Source organism: Oncorhynchus keta, chromosome 14, assembly GCF_023373465.1.
Source record: "Oncorhynchus keta strain PuntledgeMale-10-30-2019 chromosome 14, Oket_V2, whole genome shotgun sequence".
In the NCBI taxonomy this organism is placed as follows: Eukaryota; Metazoa; Chordata; class Actinopteri; order Salmoniformes; family Salmonidae; genus Oncorhynchus; species Oncorhynchus keta.
The window spans coordinates 14,693,906-14,721,753 of record NC_068434.1 but is presented as its reverse complement, the minus strand read 5'-3'; the positions used below and the strand labels follow the sequence as shown (position 1 = coordinate 14,721,753).

The window sequence follows — 27,848 nt, the reverse complement described above, 5'->3', positions numbered from 1 at the left end:
TGGTCGTGCTAATGCTCCAGTTTCAACTGTCCTGCCTGCGGCAATGGAACCCTGACCTGTTCACCGGACGTGCTACCTTGTCCCAGACCTGCAGTTTTCTACTCTCTCTCTCTGCCGTACCTGCTGTCTCGAACTCTGAATGCTCGGCTATGAAAATCCAACTGACATTTACTCCTGAGGTGCTGACCTATTGCACCCTTTACAACCACTGTGGTTATTATTATCTGACCCTGCTGGTCATTTATGAACGTTTGAACATCTTGGCCATGTGCTGTTATAATCTCCACCCAGCACAGCCAGAAGAGGACTAGCCACCCCTCAGAGCCTGGTTCCTCTCTAGGTTTCTTCCTAGGTTCCTGACTTTCCCGTTAGTTTTCCCAGCCACCGTGATTCTACATCTGCATTGCTTTGTGGAGTTTTAGGCTGGGTTTCTGTGTAGAACTTTGACATCTGCTGATGTGAAATAGGGCTTTATTAATACATTTGATTGATTGATGGGTGGGATTGGCGTGGGAGGGTCTGTGGGTGGCTTTTATCTATTTATTTGGATTCCTCATATCCTACTCATTGTTAGACATTTAGTTTGAAATTGGATGTTAGCTACTGTATTTATTGAATATTATATTAATTCTGTAAATTAAAACAGGCAATTTGGGTGCAATCAATTCGCTCAGTTTATCAGAGATCAAATTATATTTCAACAAAATAATGTTGCAGGAATGCTACTCTTATCTGTTTTTAACTACAGAAACGATTTCAGAACCATTTCAGACTGTGGGTGTCATGGCTTGCCGAAATGAAATGCAACAACCCTGTTCCAATGTCATAAGATCATTCCTCATGAGAGCTGAATATTGACAGCCTTGATTTGACATGTCAGAAATGGTGTGTTGTGTACCAACGTCTTAAAACAGTGCCACTGTCGCCCCAGCATCTTTGCTATTGTTTTGTGTAGGAAACGGAGGTGAGATGCGTCGAGCAGTGTGTTAAAACGGAGGTGAGATGCAGTGTGTTAAAACGGAGGTGAGATGCGTCGAGCAGTGTGTTAAAACGGAGGTGAGATGCGTCGAGCAGTGTGTTAAAACGGAGGTGAGATGCAGTGTGTTAAAACGGAGGTGAGATGCGTCGAGCAGTGTGTTAAAACGGAGGTGAGATGCGTCGAGCAGTGTGTTAAAACGGAGGTGAGATGCAGTGTGTTAAAACGGAGGTGAGATGCAGTGTGTTAAAACGGAGGTGAGATGCAGTGTGTTAAAACGGAGGTGAGATGCGTCGAGCAGTGTGTTAAAACGGAGGTGAGATGCGTCGAGCAGTGTGTTAAAACGGAGGTGAGATGCGCCGAGCAGTGTGTTAAAACGGAGGTGAGATGCGTCGAGCAGTGTGTTAAAACGGAGGTGAGATGCAGTGTGTTAAAACGGAGGTGAGATGCGTCGAGCAGTGTGTTAAAACGGAGGTGAGATGCGTCGAGCAGTGTGTTAAAACGGAGGTGAGATGCGTCGAGCAGTGTGTTAAAACGGAGGTGAGATGCAGTGTGTTAAAACGGAGGTGAGATGCAGTGTGTTAAAACGGAGGTGAGATGCAGTGTGTTAAAACGGAGGTGAGATGCAGTGTGTTAAAACGGAGGTGAGATGCGGTGTGTTAAAACGGAGGTGAGATGCGGTGTGTTAAAACGGAGGTGAGATGCGGTGTGTTAAAACGGAGGTGAGATGCGTCGAGCAGTGTGTTAAAACGGAGGTGAGATGCAGTGAGGTGAGATGCGTCGAGCAGTGTGTTAAAACGGAGGTGAGATGCAGTGTGTTAAAACGGAGGTGAGATGCGTCGAGCAGTGTGTTAAAACGGAGGTGAGATGCGTCGAGCAGTGTGTTAAAACGGAGGTGAGATGCAGTGTGTTAAAACGGAGGTGAGATGCAGTGTGTTAAAACGGAGGTGAGATGCAGTGTGTTAAAACGGAGGTGAGATGCAGTGTGTTAAAACGGAGGTGAGATGCGTCGAGCAGTGTGTTAAAACGGAGGTGAGATGCGTCGAGCAGTGTGTTAAAACGGAGGTGAGATGCAGTGTGTTAAAACGGAGGTGAGATGCGTCGAGCAGTGTGTTAAAACGGAGGTGAGATGCGTCGAGCAGTGTGTTAAAACGGAGGTGAGATGCGGTGTGTTAAAACGGAGGTGAGATGCGTCGAGCAGTGTGTTAAAACGGAGGTGAGATGCGCCGAGCAGTGTGTTAAAACGGAGGTGAGATGCAGTGTGTTAAAACGGAGGTGAGATGCAGTGTGTTAAAACGGAGGTGAGATTCAGTGTGTTAAAACGGAGGTGAGATGCAGTGTGTTAAAACGGAGGTGAGATGCAGTGTGTTAAAACGGAGGTGAGATGCGTCGAGCAGTGTGTTAAAACGGAGGTGAGATGCAGTGTGTTAAAACGGAGGTGAGCTGCAGTGTGTTAAAACGGAGGTGAGATGCGTCGAGCAGTGTGTTAAAACGGAGGTGAGATGCAGTGTGTTAAAACGGAGGTGAGATGCAGTGTGTTAAAACGGAGGTGAGATGCGCCGAGCAGTGTGTTAAAACGGAGGTGAGATGCAGTGCGTTAAAACGGAGGTGAGATGCAGTGTGTTAAAACGGAGGTGAGATGCAGTGCGTTAAAACGGAGGTGAGATGCAGTGTGTTAAAACGGAGGTGAGATGCAGTGTGTTAAAACGGAGGTGAGATGCAGTGTGTTAAAACGGAGGTGAGATGCAGTGCGTTAAAACGGAGATGAGATGCAGTGTGTTAAAACGGAGGTGAGATGCAGTGTGTTAAAACGGAGGTGAGATGCAGTGCGTTAAAACGGAGGTGAGATGCAGTGTGTTAAAACGGAGGTGAGATGCAGTGTGTTAAAACGGAGGTGAGATGCAGTGTGTTAAAACGGAGGTGAGATGCAGTGTGTTAAAACGGAGGTGAGATGCAGTGTGTTAAAACGGAGGTGAGATGCAGTGTGTTAAAACGGAGGTGAGATGCGGTGTGTTAAAACGGAGGTGAGATGCGGTGTGTTAAAACGGAGGTGAGATGCGGTGTGTTAAAACGGAGGTGAGATGCGGTGTGTTAAAACGGAGGTGAGATGCGGTGTGTTAAAACGGAGGTGAGATGCGGTGTGTTAAAACGGAGGTGAGATGCGGTGTGTTAAAACGGAGGTGAGATGCGGTGTGTTAAAACGGAGGTGAGATGCGGTGTGTTAAAACGGAGGTGAGATGCGGTGTGTTAAAACGGAGGTGAGATGCGGTGTGTTAAAACGGAGGTGAGATGCGGTGTGTTAAAACGGAGGTGAGATGCGGTGTGTTAAAACGGAGGTGAGATGCGGTGTGTTAAAACGGAGGTGAGATGCGGTGTGTTAAAACGGAGGTGAGATGCGGTGTGTTAAAACGGAGGTGAGATGCGGTGTGTTAAAACGGAGGTGAGATGCGGTGTGTTAAAACGGAGGTGAGATGCGCCGAGCAGTGTGTTAAAAAAACGTAGCAGTGCATATTCTGCTCTTCTGTTGTGCGTGCAATGATGTCAAAGGGGGGGAAACGGTTTGTTTTGTTGTTGTAATATCCCAAACAGATGTGGCAGTTAAGAATTCCAGCTTTAAGGAAGAAGCTTAAAGTAAGCCAAGCTCTTGATGGGAGTTGGTTGGTGTTCTGACTCTGATAGGGGAGCCTATGGAGACACTGTCCTGTCCTGTGTGTGACCCAATCACATGAATCATCGCTTTCTCTGTTAAATAATAGACATGACAAGTCTCTGGGAAACTTCTTGCTTTTCAGACCCATTTGTCTGTTGAACCAGGTCAAAGTGTTCTGTCCTCTGTCTGTACATCACCACTTCCTTCAACACTTCCTTTTGGCATAGTGCAAACATGCTCTTTTACTGTTCTGCTGCTGTGGCTCTAGACTAGAGTTTCAGGACGAGCCGAGACACAGAACTCTGTCGTCTGCCCTGTTCAGATGCCACTGTTTCTCTAAACGCTACTGCCTCCTATTCCTCTTTATGTTTTCAAAGAGGAGGCAATCTTGGCCTCAGCAGACTCTCCAGGGAGAGAGAAAAAGAGAGGGAGGGAGGGAAGGAAGGAAGGAAGAGGGCTGGCAGGAGGGGGTGGGGGTCTTTTAATGAGTGCCCCTCGGCAGATGAGAGCGAACCACAAGCTTGTTTATGCATGTAGGACTTTCACCATTTTGAAGTAGTCAACTGGGTGGGGCTTCCTATGGATTAAGGAAGGATCACATAATTCCATCCAGGTCATCAGGAGGAATCAGCCAATGAAATATACTCGTGACCAGACATAAATAGGCAACCTTGTCTTTATACCTGTTCAAACAACACACTCCAGGTGGCAGTGTGCACCTTTTCAGTGTGTTAACCAACTCATAGAAGTAGTAGAAGAAGAAAATTGACTACATCAAAATGGAGATGGCTTCAATGGTGCTGCCTGTGGACTCACAGATGCCATAATGGGCCGAATACAAAGAGTCCTCTATCATTCTCTATGGAGCGAACTCATTCACTCATCAGAAAGTTTGCCACTAGGACTGGGTCCTGGTTTATCATGGACCACTCTGATAAGTGGCTTTCTCCTCCGGCAGGGTTGGAGGCATGGCTACGGTACACTTGTCATGTTCATGAAGAAACCGTGTGTTCCTTTAAATGCTGACTGTCTGTGGAGTGTGGATCATGGGGCTGTGTTTGTGTACCTTCAACAATGTACAGTGCATTGGCTGTAGGCGCTAGTGGTTATGCTTGACTCCTCCCTGCCTGAGAGAAAGAGGAGGCTAGAAGTGTTATCCTCGTTCTCTCTCTCTCTCTCTGTTATGACATAAATAGCTGCTTGGTTCTTTATTTCTCTGCCTCCGTACCATGTGTTCACTCTGAAGGAGTTTGGCAGGAGCTGCTCATTACTGGTCAGTGTTGTTCCGTTTGTAACTGAATTATTCACTTAATCTCTCTCTCGCTCTTTCTTTCATTCCCCCCCCCCTCTCTCTCTCCCCCTCCACTCTCTCACTCTCTCCCTCTGTCTTTCTCTCTCAGGACCCTCTCCATGGATATAGACACAGACTATGAAAGGCCCAATGTGGAAACTATTAAATGTGTGGTGGTAGGGGACAATGCAGTGGGCAAAACCAGGCTCATCTGTGCCCGCGCCTGCAATGCTACCCTCACACAGTACCAGCTGCTCGCCACCCACGTGCCAACCGTCTGGGCCATCGACCAGTACCGCGTGTGCCAGGAGGTGAGCATGGACGCACGCTACACACACGCACACACACACACACACGCACACACACACCTACACACACACTTCTTCCATTGATGTGTGCTTGTGCCTCTAGGTGTTGGAGAGATCTAGGGATGTGGTGGATGAGGTCAGTGTCTCCCTAAGACTATGGGACACCTTCGGTGACCATCACAAAGACAGACGCTTCGCTTATGGCAGGTGAGGAGATATATATATACACACACACACACACACTGGTAGGCTGTGAGTACTTTGGGCTCAGGGTACTTGTTGTACAGCCAGACCCCCCCCCCCTAGCTGGTCTCAGGTCATTGGCAAAGGATTGGCACCATTTATTTACCAGCATTCAGCTCACCTGGCTTTTAGGCTGAAGGACACACGTGTACACACAAACACATACACACACAAACACATACACACACAAACACATACACACACAAACACATACACACACAAACACATACACACACACACACAAACACATACACACACAAACACACACACAAACACATACACACACAAACACATACACACACAAACACATACACACACAAACACATACACACACAAACACATACACACACAAACACATACACACACAAACACATACACACACAAACACATACACATACACACACAAACACATACAAACACATACACACACAAACACATACACACACAAACACACAAACACATACACACACAAACACATACAAACACATACACACACAAACACATACACACACAAACACATACACACACAAACACATACACACACAAACACACACAAACACATACACACACAAACACATACACACACAAACACATACACACACAAACACATACACACACAAACACATACACACACAAACACATACACATACACACACAAACACATACACACACAAACACACACAAACACATACACACACAAACACATACACACACAAACACATACACACACAAACACATACACACACAAACACATACACACACAAACACATACACACACATACACATACACATACACACACATACACACACACATACACAAACACATACACACACAAACACATACACACACAAACACATACACACACAAACACATACACACACAAACACATACACACACAAACACATACACACACAAACACATACACATACACACACAAACACATACACACACTGTCACGTACAGTCATGGTGGCTGATATGGCTACCATTATTAATGTGTTCTGATAGCTAGATACAATATACCTCCCCTCTAGCAGGCAGACATGATGGAATCATCTCTCTATCCCTCTCACCCAGGCCATTCAGACAATAAGCTTCTGGCATAACACTGATCCTTACTCAGCCAGCTGGCAAGGCTTAATCCACACACACACACACACACACACACACACACACACACACACACACACACACACACACACACACACACACATGTACACGCACACAGTCACTGAGCAGGTTAGGTGGGGGCTGGGTTTGTATAACAAGTCACCTTGTCACTTTGTGGATCTGTTTTTTAGTGACAGTGTGTGTGTGTGTGCGCATTTTAAATAGTCAATGTGTGTGTGTGTGTGTGTGTGTGTGTGTGTGTGGATTAAGCCCTGCTAGCATTTTAAATGGTCAATGACTCTGTGTGTGTGTGTGTGTGTGTGTGTGTGTGTGTGTGTGTGTGTGTGTGTGTGTGTGTGTGTGTGTGTGTGTGTGTGTGTGTGTGTGTGTGTGTGTGTGTGTGTGTGTGTGTGGATTAAGCCCTGCTAGCATTTTAAATGGTCAATGACTCGGTGTGTGTGTGTGCTCAGTCAGCCTGCAGTCAGCTGATAAGAGGCACTGCCAGATCAGCTGTTCTGGGGCGGCCCGTCTGTCTGTCGGTCTGTCCGAGTGCTGTTCTGCTCAACCTCTGGCCCTAAACCCACTAGACAGCCCGCCATGCATGCACCCTTATCCAACAATCAGCTGCTTATAGGCACACTCGCACTGTCCTCTGTGTCCAACACTATCTGATAGAGTTTATTTGATCATTTATTGTATCATTTACTTGTAAATGGCTCTAACGAAGTTGACATATTATTGACCTTTGACCTTGTCGTTCCATAGACTGAATAGGTGAGGTTTTTTTTAACCCATATCTCAGTGCATAAGGGGATGACGTAGCACCCTGCATGCTCTTTAATAACAGAGGAAAGTGTGTGTTGAGGAGTATCTCTGCTGGGTTGTGTGAACACTGAGCAGTCAGCCAGTCAGTCAGGAGTTTGATCTCAGCCTCGCTCTATGTCCTGTAAAAACACCAAACACTCTGGTTACATGAGGATAGCTAGCAGCCCTGCTGACCTTTGTAGTTTGGCTTGACAACGAGGGCAAAGGCATGTACACAATAACTGTGTTCTTTTGCCCATCTTAATCTTTTATTTATATTGGCCAGTCTGAGATATGGCTTTTTCTTTGCAACTCTGCCTAGAAGGCCAGCATCCCGGAGTCGCCTCTTCAAATCAAATTTATTTATATAGCCCTTCTTACATCAGCTGATATCTCAAAGTGCTGGACAGAAATCCAGCCTAAAACCCCAAACCTCAAGCAATACAGGTGTAGAAGCAATCTTCACTGTTGACATTGAGACTGGTGTTTTGCAGGTACTATTTAATGAAGCTGCCAGTTGAGGACTTGTGAGGCGTCTGTTTCTCAAACTAGACTAATTTACCTGTCCTCTTGCTCAGTTGTGCACCGGGGCCTCCCACTCCTCTTTCTATTCTGGTTAGCACCAGTTTGTGCTGTTCTGTGAAGGGAGTAGTACACAGCGTTGTACCAGATCTTCAGTTTCTTAACACTTTCTCACATGGAATAGCCTTCATTTCTCAGAACAAGAAGAAACTGACGAGTTTCAGAAGAAAGGTATTTGTTTCGGGCCATTTTGAGCCTGTAATCGAACTCACAAATGCTGATGCTCCAGATACTCAACTAGTCTTAAGAAGGCCAGTTTTATTGCTTCTTTAATCAGACAACAGTTTTCAGCTGTGCTGACATAATTGCAAAAGGGTTTTCTAATGTGATCAATTAGCCTTTTTAAAATTATAAACTTGGACCAGCTAACAATGTGCCATTGGAATACAGGATTATTTTAGTGGACAAAAAAATGTGCTTTTCTTTCAAAAACAAGGACATTTCTAAACTTTTGAACAGAGGTGTACACTGCCTAGTAGCAGACTCTTCTCATGTGAACCTCAGACAGGAATGGACCTCTCCCCTCCTACATTACCCTCTCTGTCTCCCGCTGTTTTTTCTGTGCGTGGTGCAGGTCTGACGTGGTAGTGCTGTGTTTCTCCCTGGCCAACCCCAACTCCCTGCGTCACGTCCGCACCATGTGGTACCCTGAGATCAAGCACTTCTGCCCCCGCACCCCTATCATCCTGGTGGGCTGCCAGCTGGACCTGCGCTACGCCGACCTGGAGGCTGTGAACCGCGCCCGCAGACCCCTGGCCAAGTGAGACCGCTATCATCCATGCTGCTGACACGGGCGAAATTCACTGCAGAACACACATCACACACATCACATTGGCTGCATGTGCAGCATTTGACTGAAACGCAAGCATATCTGTTTCACCGTTTCTCTGTCCATAGCTTCTGTCAGCACAGTATCCTTTCATTAGAGACCTACCACTCTGCTAATGCCCTAACCCTCTCCTCTCCCCTTGTCCTCAGACCCATCAAGCCCACAGACATCCTGCCTCCAGAGAGAGGGCACGAGGTGGCCAAGGAGCTGGGCATTCCCTACTACGAGACCAGCATCGTGGCCCAGTTTGGGGTCAAGGATGTGTTCGACAACGCCATCCGTTCCGCTCTCATCTCCCGCCGTCACCTCCAGTTCTGGAAGTCCCACCTGAAGAGAGTCCAGCGGCCCCTCCTCCAGGCCCCCTTCCTGCCCCCCCCCCCCGCGCCCTGTGGTGGGCATCCCTGACCCCCCTCCCATCGACGGAGAAGCCCCCGACTCCCTCCTCTGCCAGCCGCTATGCGCCGATGTCCTCTTCTTACTCCAAGGCGGCGCCACGCGTGTCTTCGCACACAAAGTCTACCTGGCCACCTCCTGCTCCAAGTTCTACGACCTCTTCACCCTGGATCTTCTGGCCATCGAGGCGGATTGGGAGGGAGATGAGCGCGCCGAGAGCGGTGAGGAGGATGAACAGAGTAGGAGAGGTGCCAAAGAGCAGGCAGGGCGTACTAAGAGCTTGGACATCGATAATGATGGGGAGGGTGGAGCCAGGGGAATCAAACGGCCACCCATGCTCCAGCAGGGCTCCCTGAGGACTTCCAAAAGTGATAACGCTCTCCCCGCCAGGAGCCAGTGCTCCGTGGGGCCCCTGGGGGCCGGCCGTGGCCTTTCAGGCTGGGGGAGGGGCTTCCTGAGTGTGTACCTGGAGCACGTAGCTGACCCCGAGACGGGGCGACCCCGCCTCATGACCGTGGTCTCCATGGACGGTCTCATACAGGAAGAACCCTTCCAGGTAAGATCAGATCGCAGTAACAACATCAAGTATTGCAAGTAGCTTTGGATAATAGCATCTGCTTAAATCCCCGTATTAATACAAAACCAGATCACCGTGAGGTTTTCATTCCCTATACTGCTCCAGGATTGTATCATCTTCTTAGAGCACTTTGAAGAGTGCCCTCTACTGGTCGGCATAACCATAACACATTTTAGGGAAACAAAGATACAGAATTCTAATGAAAGGTTATTAGACTGAAGTGAATCCATACACCTCAAGTGGTGTTTATTCACTTGATTTATACCACAGCTAATACTCGATTCCGATAGGTCTAGAGGGTGATTATATTTAAACTGTGTGGTGGTTTCAGGCGGTGCTGCAGTACCTGTACACAGGCAGTTTGGATGAGGGCCGTGGAGATCTGATGCAGGTGGCCACCATTGCTGAGCTGCTGGAGGTGTTTGACCTGAGGATGATGGTGGCCAATGTGCTGAACCGTGAGAGCTTCATGAATCAGGAGATCACCAAGGCCTTCCACGTACGTCGAGCCAACCGCATCAAAGAGTGCCTCAGCAAGGGCACCTTCGCTGGTAAATACACTGCCTCCAATTGCTGCGTCATCAGAGATTCTCGTGTGTGTGTGTGTGTGTGTGTGTGTGTGTGTGTGTGTGTGTGTGTGTGATTCACACGTCTGGATCTATGGTCATTATATTGTTTTTCCTATATGCAGTATCTGTGTGTGTTTATGTGTATCCTGGTGTCCTCCATCAAATGAGTCCATTTGGTGTCATTGCTCTAAACATGTGTTGCTGAGCTTTTATCCGTTTGTCCTTATGTGTGCCATGTCCCATTCCTATGCGTTTCTGTGTATCACTTTTGTCTGGGTTCTTCGGTCTGTGTGCATGTTGGCTATAGCGTTTCTCACAAGGTGAGAGTCGTATTCTATCTATATAGTACATGTTAGAGGTCGACCGATTATGATTTTTCAACGCAGAAAATGATACAGGTTATTGGAGGACCAAAAAAAGCCGATACCGATTAATCGGACCATATTTTTATTTATTTATTTGTAATAATGACAATTACAACAATACTGAATGAACACTTATTATAACTTAATATAATACATCAATAAAATAAATGTAGCCTCAAATAAATAATGAAACATGTTCAATAGGGTTTAAATAATGTAAAAACAAAGTGTTGGAGAAGAAAGTAAAAGTGCCATGTAAGAAAAATAACGTTTAAGTTCCTTGTTCAGAACATGAGAAAATATGAAAGCAGGTGGTTCCTTTAACATGAGTCTTCAATATTCCCAGGTAAGAAGTTTTAGGTTGTAGTTATTATAGGATTATTTCTCTCTATACCATTTTGTATTTTATTAAACTTTGACTATTGGATGTTCTTATAGGCACTTTAGAATTGCCAGTGTAACAGTATAGCTTCCATCCCTCTCCTCTCCCCTACCTGGGCTCGAACCAGGAACACATCTACAACAGCCACCGAAGCAGCATTACCCATCGTTCCACAAAATCCGGGGCCCTTGCAGAGCAAGGGGAACAACTACTCCAAGTCTCAGAGCGAGTGACGTTTGAAACACTATTAGCGTGCACCCTGCTAACTAGCTAGCCATTTCACATCGGTTATACCAGTCTAATCTCGGGAGTTGATAGGCTTGAAGTCATAAACAGCTGCTGGCAAACGCACAAAAGTGCTGTTTGAATGAATGCTTACGAGCCTGCTGGTGCCTACCACCGCTCAGACTGCTCTATCAAATCATAGACTTAGTTATAACATGTTAACACACAGAAATATGAGACTTAGGTCATTAATATGGCCGAATCCGGAAACTATCATCACGAAAACAAGACTTTTATTCTTTTAGGAACCGTTCCGTATTTTATCTAACGGGTGGCATCCATAAGTCTAAATATTCCTGTTACATTGCACATCCTTCAATGTTATGTCATACTTACGTAAAATTCTGGCAAATTTTGCGGCCCAAACTGTTGCATATACCCTGACTCTGCGTGCGATGAACGCAAGAGAAGTGACACAATTTCACCTGGTTAATATTGCCTGCTAACCTGGACTTCTTTTAGCAAAATATGCAGGTTTAAAAATATATACTTCAGTGTATTGATTTTAAGAAAGGCATTGATGTTTATGGTTAGGTACACATTGGAGCAATGACAGTCCTTCTTCACGAATACCCACAGCATCGATTATATGCAATGCTGGACACGCTAGATAAACTAGTAATATCATCAACCATGTGTAGTTAACTAGTGATTATGATTGATTGATTGTTTTTTTTCTAAGATAAGTTGCTAGCTAGCATTAAACTTACCTTGGCTTACTGCATTTGCGTAACAGGCAGGCTCCTCGTGGAGTTCAATGAGAGGCAGGTGGTTAGAGCGTTGGACTAGTTAACTGTAAGGTTGCAAGATTGAATCCCCCGAGCTGACAAAGTCAAAATCTGTCGTTCTGCCCCTGAACGAGGCAGTTAACCCACCATTCCTAAGCCATCATTGAAAGTAAGAATGTGTTCTTAACTGACTTTCCTAGTTAAATAAAGATTAAACAAAGGTGTAAAAAAAAGAAAACGATTTCCGATTGTTACGAAAACTTGAAATCGTCCCTAATTAATCGGCCCTAATTCCGATGATTCGGTCGACCTCTACTACATGTAGCCTCTTTGACCTTCAGGTGGCTACCACAATCTTTATATTGTTGTCACGATGTCTGTTTCTGTGGGAATTTGTTTTTTTTCAATTATAAACTGCTTGGTTCGAGCCCTGAATGCTGATTGGCTGACAGCTGTGGTATTTACCACAGGTATGTCAAAACATTTATTTGTACTGCTCTAATTACGTAGGTAAGCAGTTTATAATACCAATAAGGCACCTCTGGGTTTGTGGTATGTGGCCAATATACCAAGACTAAGGACTGTATCCAGGCACCCCGCGTTGTGCGTAAGAACGGCCCTTAGCCATGGTGTATTGGCCATATCGGCCACTCCTCATGCCTTATTGCTTAAATATACCTCCTGAATAGATCTGATTTAGACTACTCGTTCTAGTGGGTTCTATGCCCCATAAAGATTAGCGAGGCCTATAGGTCTGCCCTTGTGATTGGTTTAGTTTCTTCTTAGATAGTTTATTTCTTTAGAATGACAAAGTTGGGGAAGCTAGTCTGAAAATATAATTTATCAATTTACCAATTACTTCACACTGGAAGAACTTAAGCAACACTAAAGCTATCTTTTAAGAAAAATATAATTTACTTAACTTCAGTTAATTTGAAAAAGTAGTTCACTCCGTCCAAACTAATTCGTGAAAAATTATCATATGTAATAAAAAAAATGTTTTAAAAGGAAACCTACCGGTAGTCAGTTGTCCAACTGAATGTATTCAACTGAAATGTGTCTTCCACATTTAACCCAACCCCTCTGAATCAGAGAGGTGCTGAGGGCTGCCTTAATTGCTCTGTGGTCAGATGTTAACAGAATGTCATTTCTCATATTAAACACAAACAATGTTTCAAGTGAGAATTAGCAGGTCTTATGAAGGAAAAGTACATTCTTACCTACTTTACCCATATTGTTTTTTTGCAAAAAGACTAGCATGTAGTTCCAGTAGTTAGCTACAAAACTACAAAAAAAGTAATTAAACTACTGAAAACACTAACAAGATTTGAATTTAGTTCAACTACTACCAAGCTACAGCCAAACGGAGTTAAATGTAGTTCACTACGCCCCAACACTGATTCCTTGGGTATCCAAACAGAATAGAGCCACAGTCCGAGCCCTTACAGACAGTGTAGTTAGGTAGGATGCAAGCTATCTGGACAGCTTCAAAAGTCTATATAGGTTTCAATCTTAGTACAAAACAGAGTTGAAATACTATGTCCCTCCATCTCCCTCCCTTGCACCCTGTGTCAAATAGTGCTCTGTCTACCTTTCCATTTATCTCTTGTCTGTCTACCTGTTTCTGTGTGCGTCTGTCTGCGTATATCCCTGTGTGTCCCCGTCCGTCTGTCTTCCCCTCTGTAGCCTCGACTCTTGTGGTTCACTCTGAGATGAGTGCTCTTTTCCCTCTCCGGTTTTAGATGTGGTGTTCTGCCTGGACGATGGCTACCTGCCGGCCCACAAGCCTCTGCTCATTTCCAGCTGTGACTGGATGGCCGCTATGTTCCGCGGATCCTTCATGGAGAGCTACATCAAGGAGGTGAGTGTGAGAGTGTGAAAGAGATTCGGTAAGGATGGGTTGCATTTAAGTGTGTTTGTAGAGGTGGGGTGGGGGGTGCATGAGGCTGGCTAGCACTGTGATCTGTAAAGCTGTGTTTCACCCGTGGTTGTGTTGAAAGCACACTATACTATAAGCCTCCCCTGGGGGCTCACAGCCAACTGCCATGTGAGAATATGTACAGTACTGGCGTTGCACACAGCCAGAAACATGGTCCAAAGCGAGCAGGTCAGACGGTTCCGCGTCTAAGCAGATGCGGCAGGAAGTCGGCTCACCTCAGCACTTTCTGGGTTGAGGGCCCGTGTCATTTCCTCTTTACACATACTTGTTGGAGAAGAGGCAGCGTGAGAATATTAAAATATCACATCATAGCTAACCAGACATACTGCCCACATTCCTGTCTGTTATCAACGCACTCGTCACAGCCTCATCGGATGGCTGGAGAAGAGGCTGAGGAGGGAGACTGAGACTGCAAGAGGTGGTAGACTAGAGGACAATATGTATCTTAAAGGGACCGCTTTTAGAGATCTTTTTCCTTTGACATTTGACCCCAAGACAACGGTGTAAGATGACATGCATTCATGTTAGAGAGCCGCTCATGAGAAACTATGCAGGCACTGAGCCTGCGGCGTGTCCAGTTACCCCCGGCTTCTCTCTGATGGCTCGGGTTCTAGAAAGACTAGACTCTTCCAGGGCGTTGCTGCCAACCTACCCAGGGAGGGAGCTCTTTTCTCTCGATGCTGTGGGTGTCCGCTGCCTGGGCCCTTCTGGAGAACTAGATCCCCCAGGTACGGTTACAGTCCAGGCCCCACAGGCTTTGAGTTACGGCCCTGCCAGGAAGCAGGCAGCCCCAGGAAACAGGACGCTGGACAGGCCCTCTGGATACTCTTACAGCCAGAGTCCACAGAGAGGGAGGAGTGGACAGGGTCATGGTGTGCTACGTGCTCGAAGGTGGAGACTGGGAGGCTAAGAGGTTGTTGTATCCATGGTAACCCGTGTGGCTTTGTCCCCATTGTGACACTCTTTATGGCGTTTGGTTGGCATAGTACATCTAACAAAGACTGAGGCTCTGGACAATGTGAGGCCAACCAGCATTTGTCTTTGTATGAGAGATTTCCATAGTGATGCAGCAATGATCGTGGTGTTTAAAATCTCAGCAGGAAACGCTTCCCCTGCTTAGCTGGCTGGCCTTGAGGTGCATAGACAAAGCCTCCCTTGGAGTGAGACAGATGTGGCTATGGTTGTGGGCATGGCTAGGCATCAGAGTGGCGTGGAGAGGCGTGTGACCTTGGGAGTCTCGGACCAATCGGTGTACTGTAGTGAACTGTGACTTGTCTGGTCTCTGTTTCAGAGTGTGTTGGACTGTCTGCCATCAGCTAACACAGTGCGATCTGTCTTTAAAGTAGCTGTCCAGTGTTTCCAGATTTCTAAGAAATATTACCTACCTATAGTTAATTACAATATTAGTGCAATCGTTTTTATTCCATTAATTGTTTATTAAGTATGTTTAAAAGCAGCTTTTCTGTGTTTGAATGGTGTGGGCATATACCGGTCAATTAAAATATTCAAGTAAACAGCTGATTGGACTGCTCAGCCAATAAGACGTCTCGGCCAAACACATGACATCGTCTATGAGGAAAAAGCAAAGCATTTTTGAAACAGTCTGTTTGAGATACAAATTTGTGGTGGGGCTTTTAGTGCTGAGCGATTAACTGACATTTCGTTTTTATTTTCCCGGATACTAAACAACTTATTGACCCATGTCGGTTCGTTTTTTTCTGAACCCAACGTGCAGTTTCTCTAGAGAGAAATTAAAGTGGTTGTTTTTTATTAAGCAAATATTGAGCCTATAGACTGTACAGTATGGGGAGCAGAGAGAACATTGTCTGGCTGCTACTGCCTGAGCAGAGAGAACATTGTCTGGCTGCTACTGCCTGAGCAGAGAGAACATTGTCTGGCTGCTACTGCCTGAGCAGAGAGAACATTGTCTGGCTGCTACTGCCTGAGCAGAGAGACCATTGTCTGGCTGCTACTGCCTGAGCAGAGAGAACATTGTCTGGCTGCTACTGCCTGAGCAGAGAGAACATTGTCTGGCTGCTACTGCCTGAGCAGATGAGAACATTGTCTGGCTGCTACTGCCTGAGCAGAGAGAACATTGTCTGGCTGCTACTGCCTGAGCAGAGAGAACATTGTCTGGCTGCTACTGCCTGAGCAGAGAGAACATTGTCTGGCTGCTACTGCCTGAGCAGAGAGAACATTGTCTGGCTGCTACTGCCTGAGCAGAGAGAACATTGTCTGGCTGCTACTGCCTGAGCAGAGAGAACATTGTCTGGCTGCTACTGCCTGAGCAGAGAGAACATTGTCTGGCTGCTACTGCCTGAGCAGAGAGAACATTGTCTGGCTGCTACTGCCTGAGCAGAGAGAACATTGTCTGGCTGCTACTGCCTGAGCAGATGAGAACATTGTCTGGCTGCTACTGCCTGAGCAGAGAGAACATTGTCTGGCTGCTACTGCCTGAGCAGAGAGAACATTGTCTGGCTGCTACTGCCTGAGCAGAGAGAACATTGTCTGGCTGCTACTGCCTGAGCAGAGAGAACATTGTCTGGCTGCTACTGCCTGAGCAGAGAGAACATTGTCTGGCTGCTACTGCCTGAGCAGAGATGAGATGATTACTTTTAAGGAATGAAAAATAATAAAGTCATCCATTTAAAAACGTTTATTACTTCATTGTAATTTCCTGTTTTTCAATTGATGTCTATCCAATGTAGACCTGACAGAGAATGGAATATTTTCTATGTTTTGGCAATTGAATGTTCACTATTTTTTACTTTGGAATTTCCATTAAAAAGCTCTAAAATAATTTGTATGTAATTATTTCATAATGCATGATTAAATACAAATTTGAAATTGAAAACGTGAATATTTTTTAATAATCAAACTAAAACCGAACCGACCTCAAAAAGCACTAGTCGCTCGGCACTATGAGGCTTTTGAGGTGTTTTTTTCCCCTAATTTATACTTAGTTCGAGTATAGGATGAGTCAACAACATTATTTGTGTACAGGTTAACTAACAGATTGAGCTTTTAAAAGTGACATTTTCACAGGACAGCTACTTCAACCCATTTCACCCTGACTCTTCTCACCACTCTCCTCTCTCATTGCTCTCATTCATATCTTTAGGCTGTCACTGTTTGTATTCACGAGGTGCTGTGATAACGCTTCTATTCTGGTCCTACTGTTACGATCTGCTGTGTCCTTGTCAGTCCCCCCCACACACACACACGTTTCCACCTATAAAAGATCACGTTGAACTCAATAAACCCCTCCCTGATTGGATAGTTAGGTTTGAATGCCATTCTGATGAGGAATAAGGACTTGTGTGTGTTTAGGAGCTTTGAACTGGAGCGGCCACCTGTGTCTTTACCTCAACCTTTTCTGCCATAATGAAGGGTCATTGCCAGGCTGACATTCACCTAATTGGCACAGAGACAGGCAGGTGAGGGGCACCCCTGGGACTGAGGAAGGACCCCTGTGGGTCCCATGGCTCTTCCCACCTCCTACTGTAGCGTAAACCACAAGGCAATACTCAATAGTGGTGTTGAGACTGCTCTGAGACTTTAAAATGTCTCGTCCCTTTTTAATCCAACCATTTGAACATCCAATTGGGCTGAAAGGTTGAAAACATAGAATACCATTTAATTGAATCACTACCTATGGCAGCAGAGAGCCTAGTAGTTAAGAGCGTTGGGCCAGTAATCGAAAGCTCGCTGGTTCGAATCCCAGAGCTGACTAGGTGAAAAATCTGTCTATATGCCCTTGATCATGGCACTTAACCCTAATTTCTCCTGTAAGTCGCTCTGGGTGCCTTGGTTTGTATTTATCTGAAGCCAACCACAGTTATACTTTCGTGACACCTAGTGGCCAGGGTGGTGTAGTTTTTTAAATGTTCTATATGCTGCATGCATTTGTGGGAGGGCAGGGGGAGAAGATGAAAAGGGAGTTAGCATGGTCTGACAGTCCCAGAAGTTCTTTCTATCACTCCCCAAATTGTCCCCGTAAACCTTTGGACTTCACTTGTGGCTGTGGGAATAAGTGTACCTTTGTTAGCAGCAGTAAAATAACAATAGCGAGGCTATATGTAGGGGGTACCGGTACAGAGTCAATGTGGAGGCTATATATAGGGGGTACCAGTACAGAGTCAATGTGGAGGATATATACAGGGGGTACCAGTACAGAGTCAATGTGGAGGCTATATACAGGGGGTACCAGTACAGCGTCAATGTGGAGGCTATATACAGGGGGTACCAGTACAGAGTCAATGTGGAGGCTATATACAGGGGGTACCAGTACAGCGTCAATGTGGAGGCTATATACAGGGGGTACCAGTACAGAGTCAATGTGGAGGCTATATACAGGGGGTACCAGTACAGAGTCAATGTGGAGGCTATATACAGGGGGTACCAGTACAGAGTTGATGTGCGGGGGCACCAGTGTGGAGGTAATTGAGGTAATATGTATGTATAGTTAAAGTGACTATGCATATATAATAAACAGAGAGTAGCAGCAGTGTAGAAGGGGGGGGGGGCAATGCAAATAGTCTGGGTAGCCATTTGATTAGATGGTTTGGGTAACGCTTGCCGTGCGGTAGAAAAGAGAACAGTCTTTGACTAGGGGGGCTGGAGTCTGACAATATTTAGGGCCTTCCTCTGACACCACCTTGTATAGAGGTCCTGGATGGCTGGAAGTTTGGCCCCGGTGATGTACTGGGCCGTACGAACTACCCTCTGAGGCCAAACATTTGCCATGCCAGGCAGTGATGCAACCAGTCAGGATGCTCTCGATGGTGCAGCTTTAAAACCTTTCGAGAATCTGATGATCCATGCCAATTCTTTTCAGTCTCCTGAGGGGGAATAGGTTTTGTTGTGCCCTCTTCATGACTGTCTTTGTGTGCTTGGACCATGTTAGTTTGTTGCTGATGTGGATGCCAAGGATCTTGAATCCCCGAACCTGCTCCACTTTAGCCCAATCGATGAGAATGGAGGTGTGCTCAGTCCTCTTTTTCCTGGAGTCCACAGTCAACACCTTTGTCTTGATCACGTTGAGGGAGAGGTTGTTGTCCTGGCACCACACAGTCAGGTCTCTGACCTCCTCACTATAGGCTGTCTCGTCGTTGTCGGTGATCAGGCCTACCACTGTTGTGTCATCGGGAAAATTACTGATGTCTAGGGCACCTCCAGCCGGCCCACTCTGCCTGTATGAGTAGCTCTGGTCAGCCTGTGTGCTGCTCCAACGACAGACCGTGTTATTGGAGTGGGACACAGTGAGCCACAGACAGTGAGTGGACATTAACTTATTTTCTGTAGCTGTAGTTTTATTGTCCTTATTTGCAGACACATTAGCTATTCTTTCATGTTGATCCGGCTCCGTATTGGGTGTGCATACGTAAATGCTCTTTTGTCATGATCCAATCAGAGGTGTGTTTTCCTCGGTCCCTTTCACAGCTCTGCTTCCAGGTCTATCCCTCAAAGACATCTAGGCCGTCTATGCCATCTGTAGGGGCAGGCCCAGTGGGGTAACAAGATGGCGTCAGTGACCCCCTGGTAAGGCGGGACTTTCATCTTTCGCAGGCTCAAAAAGTACTCCTCAACTGGAGACGAACAACCCTTCATCTCCAAGGTTTTATCCTCATTGATCTACACACCATACCCCATAATGACAAAACAAAAAACGTTTTTTATAAATAATAAACAACTGAAATATCACATTTACATAAGTATTCAGACCTTTTACTCACTACTTTGTTGAAGCACCTTTGGCAGCGATTACAGCCTCAAGTCTGCTTGGGTATGACACTACAAGCTTGGCACACCTGGATTTGGAGAGTTTCTCCCATTCTTCTCAGCAGATCCTCTCAAGCTGGTTGGGTGGGGAGCATCACTGCAGGTCTCTCCAGAGATGTTTGATCAGGTTCAAGTCCGGGCTCTGGCTGGGCCACTCAAAGACATTCAGAGACTTGTCCCAAAGCCACTCCTGCGTTATCTTGGCTGTGTGCGTACGGTTGTTGTCCTGTTGGAAGGTGAACCTTAGCCCCAGTCTGAGGTCCTGAGTGCTCGGGAGCAGGTTTTCATCAAGGATCTCTCTGTACTTTGCTCCGTTCATCTTTCCCTCGATCCTGACTAGTCTCGCAGTCCCTGCCGCTGAAAAACATCCCCACAGCATGATGCTGCCACCACCGTGCTTCACAGTAGGGATGGTGCCAGGATTCCTCCAGACGTGAAGCTTGGCATTCAGGCCAAAGAGTTCAATCTTGATTTCATCAGACCAGAGAATCTTGTTTCGCATGGTCTCAGAGTCTTTTGGCAAATTCCAAGCAGGCTGTCATGTGCCTTTTACTGAGGAGTGGCTTCCGTCTGGCCACTCTATCATAAAGGCCTGATTGGTGGAGTGCTGCAGAGATGGTTGTCCTTCTGGAAGTTCTCCCATCTCCATAGAGGAAATCTGGAGCTCTGTAAGAGTGACCATCGGGTTCTTGGTCACCTCCCTGATCAGGGCCCTTCTCCCCTGATTGCTCAGTGGCCTGGTTGGCCACCTCTAGGAAGAGTCTTGGTGGTTCCAAACTTCTTCTATTTCAGAATGATGGAGGCCACTGTGTTCTTGGGGACCTTCTATGCTGCAGAAATGTTTTGGTACCCTTCCCCAGATCTGTGCCTTGACACAATCCTGTCTCGGAGCTCAACAGAGAATTCCTTCGACCTCATTGGCTTCGTTTTTGCTCTGACATGCACTGTCAACTGTGGGACCTGATATAGACAGTTGTACCTTTTCAAATCATGTCCAATACATTGAATTTACCACAGTTGGGCTCCAATCAAACACTTTAGTTACAGACAAATTACTACTGGAAGACATACTAAATGTGAATATTTCTCTCTCTCTCTCTTTCTCTCTCTCTTTCTCTCTCTTTCTCTCTCTCTCCAGGTGTCCATCCCTGACACCAGTAGTGCCTGTATGCGTGCGGTGTTGGAGTTCCTATACTGTGGGCTGGTGACGGCCTGTCCTGACTGGGAGCCTATGGAGCTCATTGTCCTATCCAACCGGCTATGTCTGCCACGCCTCGTTGCCCTCACAGAGCAACATGTTGTGGATGAGCTGCTACAGTGTTTGGTGAAGGGAGTAGACATTGACGGACAGGTGCTTGCTTACCTGGAGTTGGCTCAGGTGAGTCTCCAAATTCATCTACAAAGTACTCACTGTATATTGTCACTGACAGTTGTAGTGAAGACACTGTTACTGCAATACAGGTAATACTGTACGTGGTTGTATAGAATGTTCCCTCCAGTGAAATAGTAACGGACATCCCTGAACGATGAGACCACCCTAAAGCTTAGGCCTATTTATCATATACAGGACTGTATAGAACTCTGTTCTACAATGACAGGTGACATTCGTCTTAAAAAGCCATTTGTCCACTTCTCATTCAAGTTCATCTTTCTTATTTGTAAAGTAAGAAAGTTTGAGGTGTTCTTCCTTGTCATTTAAACCTTTTTGATGGACTGCTCACCTATTCATTCATCCCTGGCAGTTCCACAATGCCAAGCAGCTTTATACCTGGTGTCTCCATCACATCTGCACCAACTACAACAGCGTTTGTCGCAAGTTCCCCAAAGACATGAAGGTCATGTCTCCAGGTACAAACCAAGGCCCTCTCTCTCTTCTCTCCATCTCTCTTCTCTCATCTCTCCATGTCAATAGATAGACTACTCATATTAAGGTAGTGCTTGTTTGTTTTTTGCTTCAGAAGTGCTTTGAGATTTATGTCTGTTATGAAAAGCAATATAGAAGTTGAATCCATTTTTATTATTCTTAGCTTGTTTTGTACTGCCTGTCCCACCTCCAATCCCCAACTTCCCTTCCCAGTTCCCCTCCCACCTCCAATCCCCAACTTCCCTTCCCAGTTCCCCTCCCTCCTCCAATCCCCAACTTTCCTCCCACCTCCAATCCCAAACTTCCATCCCTCCTCCAATCCCCACCTCCCCTCCGTCCTCCAATCCCCACCTCCCCTCCCTCCTCCAATCCCCACCTCCCTTCCGTCCTCCAATCCCCACCTCCCCTCCCTCCTCCAATCCCCACCTCCCCTCCCTCCTCCAATCCCCAACCTCCCTCCCACCTCCAATCCCCAACCTCCCTCCACTCCCCTCATTCCTTGTCCTCCCCTCCACTCCCCTCCTTCCTTCCCCTCCATTCCCTTCCACTCCCCTCCTCCATTCCCCCCCCACTCCCCTCCTCCACTCCCCTCCTCCATTCCCTCCACTCCCTCCTCCATTCCCCCACTCCCCTCCTCCACTCCCCTCCTCCATTCCCCACCACTCCCCTCCTCCACTCCCCTCTTCCATTCCCCCCACTCCCCTCTTCCATTCCCCCCACTCCCCTCCTCCACTCCCTCCTCCACTCCCCTCCTCCACTCCCCTCCTCCACTCTCTCCTCCACTCCCCTCCTCCATTCCCCCCCACTCCCCTCCTCCACTCCCCTCCTCCATTCCCCCCCACTCCCCTCCTCCACTCTCTCCTCCACTCCCCTCCTCCATTCCCCCACCCCCTCCTCCACTCCCCTCCTCCATTCCCCCCACTCCCCTCCTCCATTCCCCTCCACTCCTCTTACTTTTTTTCATTTGTTTTTCCTCCTTTATATTCACGCTTTCCCCTCCTGCCTCCTGTTCTGATGTTATTTGTCTCTCTCTGTCTCTCTCTCTACCTCTCTCTCTCTCTCTGTCTCTGTCTCTCTCTCTCTACCTCTCTGTCTCTGTCTCTCTCTCTCTCTCTCTCTCTCTGTCTCTATCTCTCTCTACCTCTCTGTCTCTATCTCTCTCTACCTCTCTGTCTCTGTCTCTATCTCTCTCTACCTCTCTGTCTCTGTCTCTCTCTCTACCTCTCTCTCTCTCTCTCTCTCTCTCTGTCTCTCTCCCTCTCTCTCTCTCTCTCTCTCTCTCTCTCTCTCTCTCTCTCTGTCTCTCTCCTCTCTCTCTCTCTCTGTCTCTCACTCTGTCTCTGTGTGTGTAGAGAACCAGAGGCACTTTGAGAAGCAGCGGTGGCCTCCAGTGTGGTTCCTGAAGGAGGAGGATCGCTACCTGCGCTCTCAGAAGGAGCGCCAGCGGGAGGAAGAGATCCTCCGTAAGCAGCACACCAAGAGGGGCTGGTGCTTCTGGAGACACCCGTCCTCCTCACCCCATGTCTCCTGAGGCTGTCGCCCCTCCATGACCCCTCCTAACCTCAGACTGAGGAGGCCATGAGCCTACCACCCCTCCATAACGGGAGAGCCAAGTCTCACCTCTGTATGATTGTCTGTGGTTGTACTGGGGACCAGAAGTCCTCACAAGGACCATTTGGACAACTGGGGACATTTTGCCAGTCCCCACAAAGAAAGGGGCTATTTTAAGCTTAGGGGTTAGGTTTAGGGTTACAATTGGGGTTCAGGTTAGAATGAAAGTCAGGAGTTAGGTTTATTTTTAGGGTTTTGGGTTTAAGGGTAAGTTTTGGGTTAGGGGAAATAGGATTTTGAATGGGAATAAATGTGTTGGTCCACACAAAGGTAGTAAAACAAACGTGTGTGTGTGTGTGTGTGTGTGTGTGTGTGTGTGTGTGTGTGTGTGTGTGTGTGTGTGTGTGTGTGTGTGTGTGTGTGTGTGTGTGTGTGTGTGTGTGTGTGTGTGTGTGTGTGTGTGTGTGTGTGTGTGTGTGTGTGTGTGTGTGCACGTATGTGCGAGGTTCTCCACCCCCACAGCTGTAGGTCAGGCTTGGGCAATTTTCTATACCCCAGCTGGCCTCTTCTTGCCAGGCCGCAGTCTAGTGCTGCCTCTTCCCCCTGAGCTCCACTCAGCCACCAACCGGGGGTGATGGGACTGGGAACAAGGGCTCTCTCTGTCTCTCAGTCACACAGATGCTCAAGACCATTCCACAGACCACTGCGAAGACTCCCCTATGGGGAGGTTACCTCTGCCTTCAAGTCTATTCAGACTGTTCGAACACTGAACCAGACCGTTAGCCAGAGGCGCACCAGCGCTGGTCCAACACACAAGGACGAATGTTTCTGTTTGGTTTTGTTTCGCCGTGAGGTCTGGTCAGGGGTAATGACACACACCACCCAAAGACACATGCAGTGTTGAAGACCCTGATGACCAAAATGGCGGCAGGGATTTCAAATTAGAGTAGAGCCGATCCCAGACCTGGGTGTTTTGCTTCAGAGTCTCTGACCACCACTTATGCCTGTCTAACTTCTCGTCCATAGACTTTGATCTCCATTTTGGAAAAGTTTGACACCATTTTGTTTTCTTTCGGGTCTCATCCCAGTGAAGCTCTGTGTTGGAGGTTTGAATCCCAAATATTGTCCTCGTGTATCTAGACTGTTCTAGAATAACCTTCTCAAAGGGAGGGGGAATAAAGGGGGTAGTCTAGGTTTAGGAACCTGCTCCAGCCCAGCAGATGGCTGGTGGTTCAAGCACGCATCATGACTCCCCCCCCCAACCCCCACATAACACTAAGAGGAGAGGCCAACAGTGCTGAACAAACTGACCAAATCCCCCTCAAAGACATTCAAAGTGAACACTTGATAGCAATTCTTGATCAGAGGGCTAATTTGATACCACTGCCATGGGAGGGAGTGAGAAGCAGAACTGAACAGAGTTCTTGCTCTGCCTTGATTGACCACTAGGGTGCCCCTCAGCCAGCCTGCCTTTACTCATCCTTACCACAGGGGGCAGCACTGCTCAGGGTACCATCATCAACCGTCACCCGGAGCAAACAGGAGTTTTCTCCCCTACCTGTTTATATCCTTGATTCCAGTAGCTTTTGACTTTTTTCTTTTATTCCAGTTGTATTTGACAGGCAACTTTAGCTGTTTGTCCTCACATAGTGTTGAAAGGTATTATACCAAAAATGAAGCTGTGACATGTTCTCTCCCTCCTGTCTCCTCTCCTCTTCCGTAACATGGCAAATATGGGAGGAAAGGAAAAAGGGATTAGGAAAGGAGGAATAATCATTTGATCCCTGTCTGTGTGTCTTTAAAGCTGTAGTGTCAGGTAAAACCCAAGTGTCACTGCAGCACATTCTTTCACACCTCTAGCTGGAATTGAAAACGGTGCTCAATATGTCTACTAAAAGACACTATGACACAAACTTACATACACACACACACACACACTTACATACACACACACACTTACATACACACACACACATACACACACACACACACACACACACACACACACACACACACACACACACACACACACACACACACACACACACACACACACAGAAACACACAGACACACACACACACTTACACACACACTTACATACACACACACACACACACACACACACAGAAACACACACTTACATACACACACACACACACACACACACACACACACACACACACTTAAGCATACACACACACACACACTTACACACACACACACACACACACACACACACACACACACACACACACACACACACACACACACACACACACACACACACTTAAGCACACACACACACACACACACACACACACACTTAAGCATACACACACACACACACACACATAAGCATACACACACACTTAAGCATACACACACACACACACTTAAGCATACACACACACACACACACACACACTTAAACATACATGCACACCTTGTTCCTTTTCTGTCCACTAATTTTGAAATGTCAGCCCAGTCCTTCATCAGTGTTAATATGCAGGAACCTGATCTACAAAGATAATGTTACATTCACATCTGATGCACAAGTGTCCTATGAACGGTTTAGGATCTCTTGGAAAAGCTTGAGAGGTTTTGGGTTATTTTTCCTTATCCAAAGGTGTGTGGCAGTCTAATAGGTGTTGTGTTCGTGAATATATTCAGAGTATTATTCATTTCAATGATGGTCGTCTCAGTATGAGTAGAGTTGAATCTTAACATTAAGTTAAATACATCATTTGCAATACAGTATTAGACCAAATATTGGACTTGCTTTTAGTTTCAGAGTGCAGTTTTATTTATTTGCAAGGGAGTGTGATGTTTCAATCAGTAGTTAACAAAGAGGATGCAGTTCCAGCTTTTAGTTGGATGTTGAACTGCTGAGGAACTCTTCATAACCCACTGCACCTTTAAGATCTCCATGAATCCACCACAGTGTATCAGAATAGATGTGTTGAAAGAAGAAGAGAACTAGTAAAGCTTTGCTACTGTGTTTCATTTTCTTCTCTTTAGGAGTGGCTCACTCTCTCTCTCTCCCGTCTGCCTTGCTCACTTCCCCCCTGCCTGGCTCTCTCTCTCTCCCTGCCTGGCCCACTCTCTCTCTCCCCCTGCCTGGCCCACTCTCTCTCTCCCCCCCTGCCTGGCTCACTCTCTCTCTCCCGTCTGCCTGGCTCACTCTCTTCCCCCCCTGCCTGGCTCACTCTCTCTCTCACTGCATGGCTCACTCTCTCTCCCCCCCTGCCTGGCTCACTCTCTCTCCCCCTGCCTGGTTCAATCTCTCTCCCCCACCTGCCTGGCTCACTCTCTCCCCCAATGTGGGGAAAGCAAGTCTTTTGACACGTTCTTTATTAAGCACTGTTGTTCTATTTGTGGATTTGAGATTTCATGTAACATTTTCATCATATAATAGGGGCTCTTATCCAGAGCGAATAGGGTTCAATTCCTTGCGCAAGGGCACATAGGCAAATTTGTCACCTCTGGGATTAGAACAACAACCTTTCGGTTACTAATCCAACGCTCTTACCCGCTAGGCTACTTGCCGACGGTGACTAACAGCGGGAGTTGGATAGATGGTGTGAAACATGGCTCGGTTTGCTTTTCTCCACAGAAGACATGTTTTAAGTCTTCAACGGCTACTGAAATGGCTGTACGGTAGGATCTCACGGGACCCAAGTGGGAATTGGGCTGACCTTATCAACAAAATATAGAAGGGAAAGTAACCCAGGCTGACCTTACCAACAAAATATAGAAGGGAAAGTAACCCAGGCTGACCTTACCAACAAATTATAGAAGGGAAAGTAACCCAGGCTGACCTTACCAACAAAATATAGAAGGGAAAGTAACCCAGGCTGACCTTACCAACAAATTATAGAAGGGAAAGTAACCCAGGCTGACCTTACCAACAAAATATAGAAGGGAAAGTAACCCAGACTGACCTTACCAACAAAATATAGAAGGGAAAGTAACCCAGGCTGACCTTACCAACAAAATATAGAAGGGAAAATAACCCAGGCATCTTAAAAATAGTCCTAGCGCCCCTATTTAGGGCTGGGATATTAGAACATTCATCTGGGGTTGACGTGGGGACATACAGATGTTTTCACTTCATGACCCCTGTCTATGTCCCAAGGAGGAGTTATTTGAGTCCGACTAATGGTAGACATGCCCTACAAAGCCTTCCCTCATGGTTTGTGCCTTAAAAATGTACATCCACTATGAGGAACTGAGTATACTCTTAAGTGTGTAGTGTAGTTTTAAGGTAGTTGTATACAGTTACAGACAGGTTCTGCAAAGGATAATAGCTGAACTGATTGATTTAGTGTCTGGTTATGCTAACACACCCAGTCTCACCCCCCACCCAGGCCAGAGAGGCAGGTCTCTCCCTGGTCTGTCTCCTACAACTGAGCCTCCCTCTGGGGCAACAGACCCCAGCCCTCCTGGAGAGACACTGGGTCTGCTGGGGGTCAGTCAACGACAGTCCTTAAATTAGTAGATGAAGGGGATTCCATATATTGTATGGTCTGTTTCTGGTTGGCAAACTGATTGAGTCAGTCCTAAACCAGCAGAGGAGCCACTGTAAACCCCTAGAGACCCAGGGTTAGACACCTCTGACCT

At 46.7% G+C, this 27,848-nt stretch overlaps 1 protein-coding gene and 1 long non-coding RNA gene across 2 annotated transcripts in view; one reads left to right on the top strand and one right to left on the bottom strand.

Annotated features, from left to right (window-relative positions):
- rhobtb4 (Rho related BTB domain containing 4) overlaps nt 1-25,411 on the top strand; it is a 36,926-nt gene extending 11,515 nt beyond the window's left edge. Inside the window, 10 exon segments of the mRNA XM_035784879.2 lie at nt 5,027-5,228; nt 5,329-5,432; nt 8,539-8,724; nt 8,943-9,167; nt 9,169-9,742; nt 10,095-10,314; nt 13,835-13,953; nt 20,951-21,190; nt 21,555-21,660; nt 23,029-25,411. Coding sequence (XP_035640772.2) covers nt 5,027-5,228; nt 5,329-5,432; nt 8,539-8,724; nt 8,943-9,167; nt 9,169-9,742; nt 10,095-10,314; nt 13,835-13,953; nt 20,951-21,190; nt 21,555-21,660; nt 23,029-23,207 — 2,155 coding nt within the window. The 3' untranslated portion in view covers nt 23,208-25,411.
- Nucleotides 25,412-26,773: 1,362 nt separating this feature from the next.
- On the bottom strand, nt 26,774-27,486 carry LOC127907218 (uncharacterized). The gene is made up of 3 exons (XR_008063782.1): nt 27,170-27,486; nt 26,965-27,087; nt 26,774-26,923 (listed from the first exon to the last, which is right to left on the bottom strand). It is a non-coding gene; the product is annotated as an uncharacterized LOC127907218 (long non-coding RNA).
- Between the last annotated feature and the right edge of the window lie 362 nt (nt 27,487-27,848).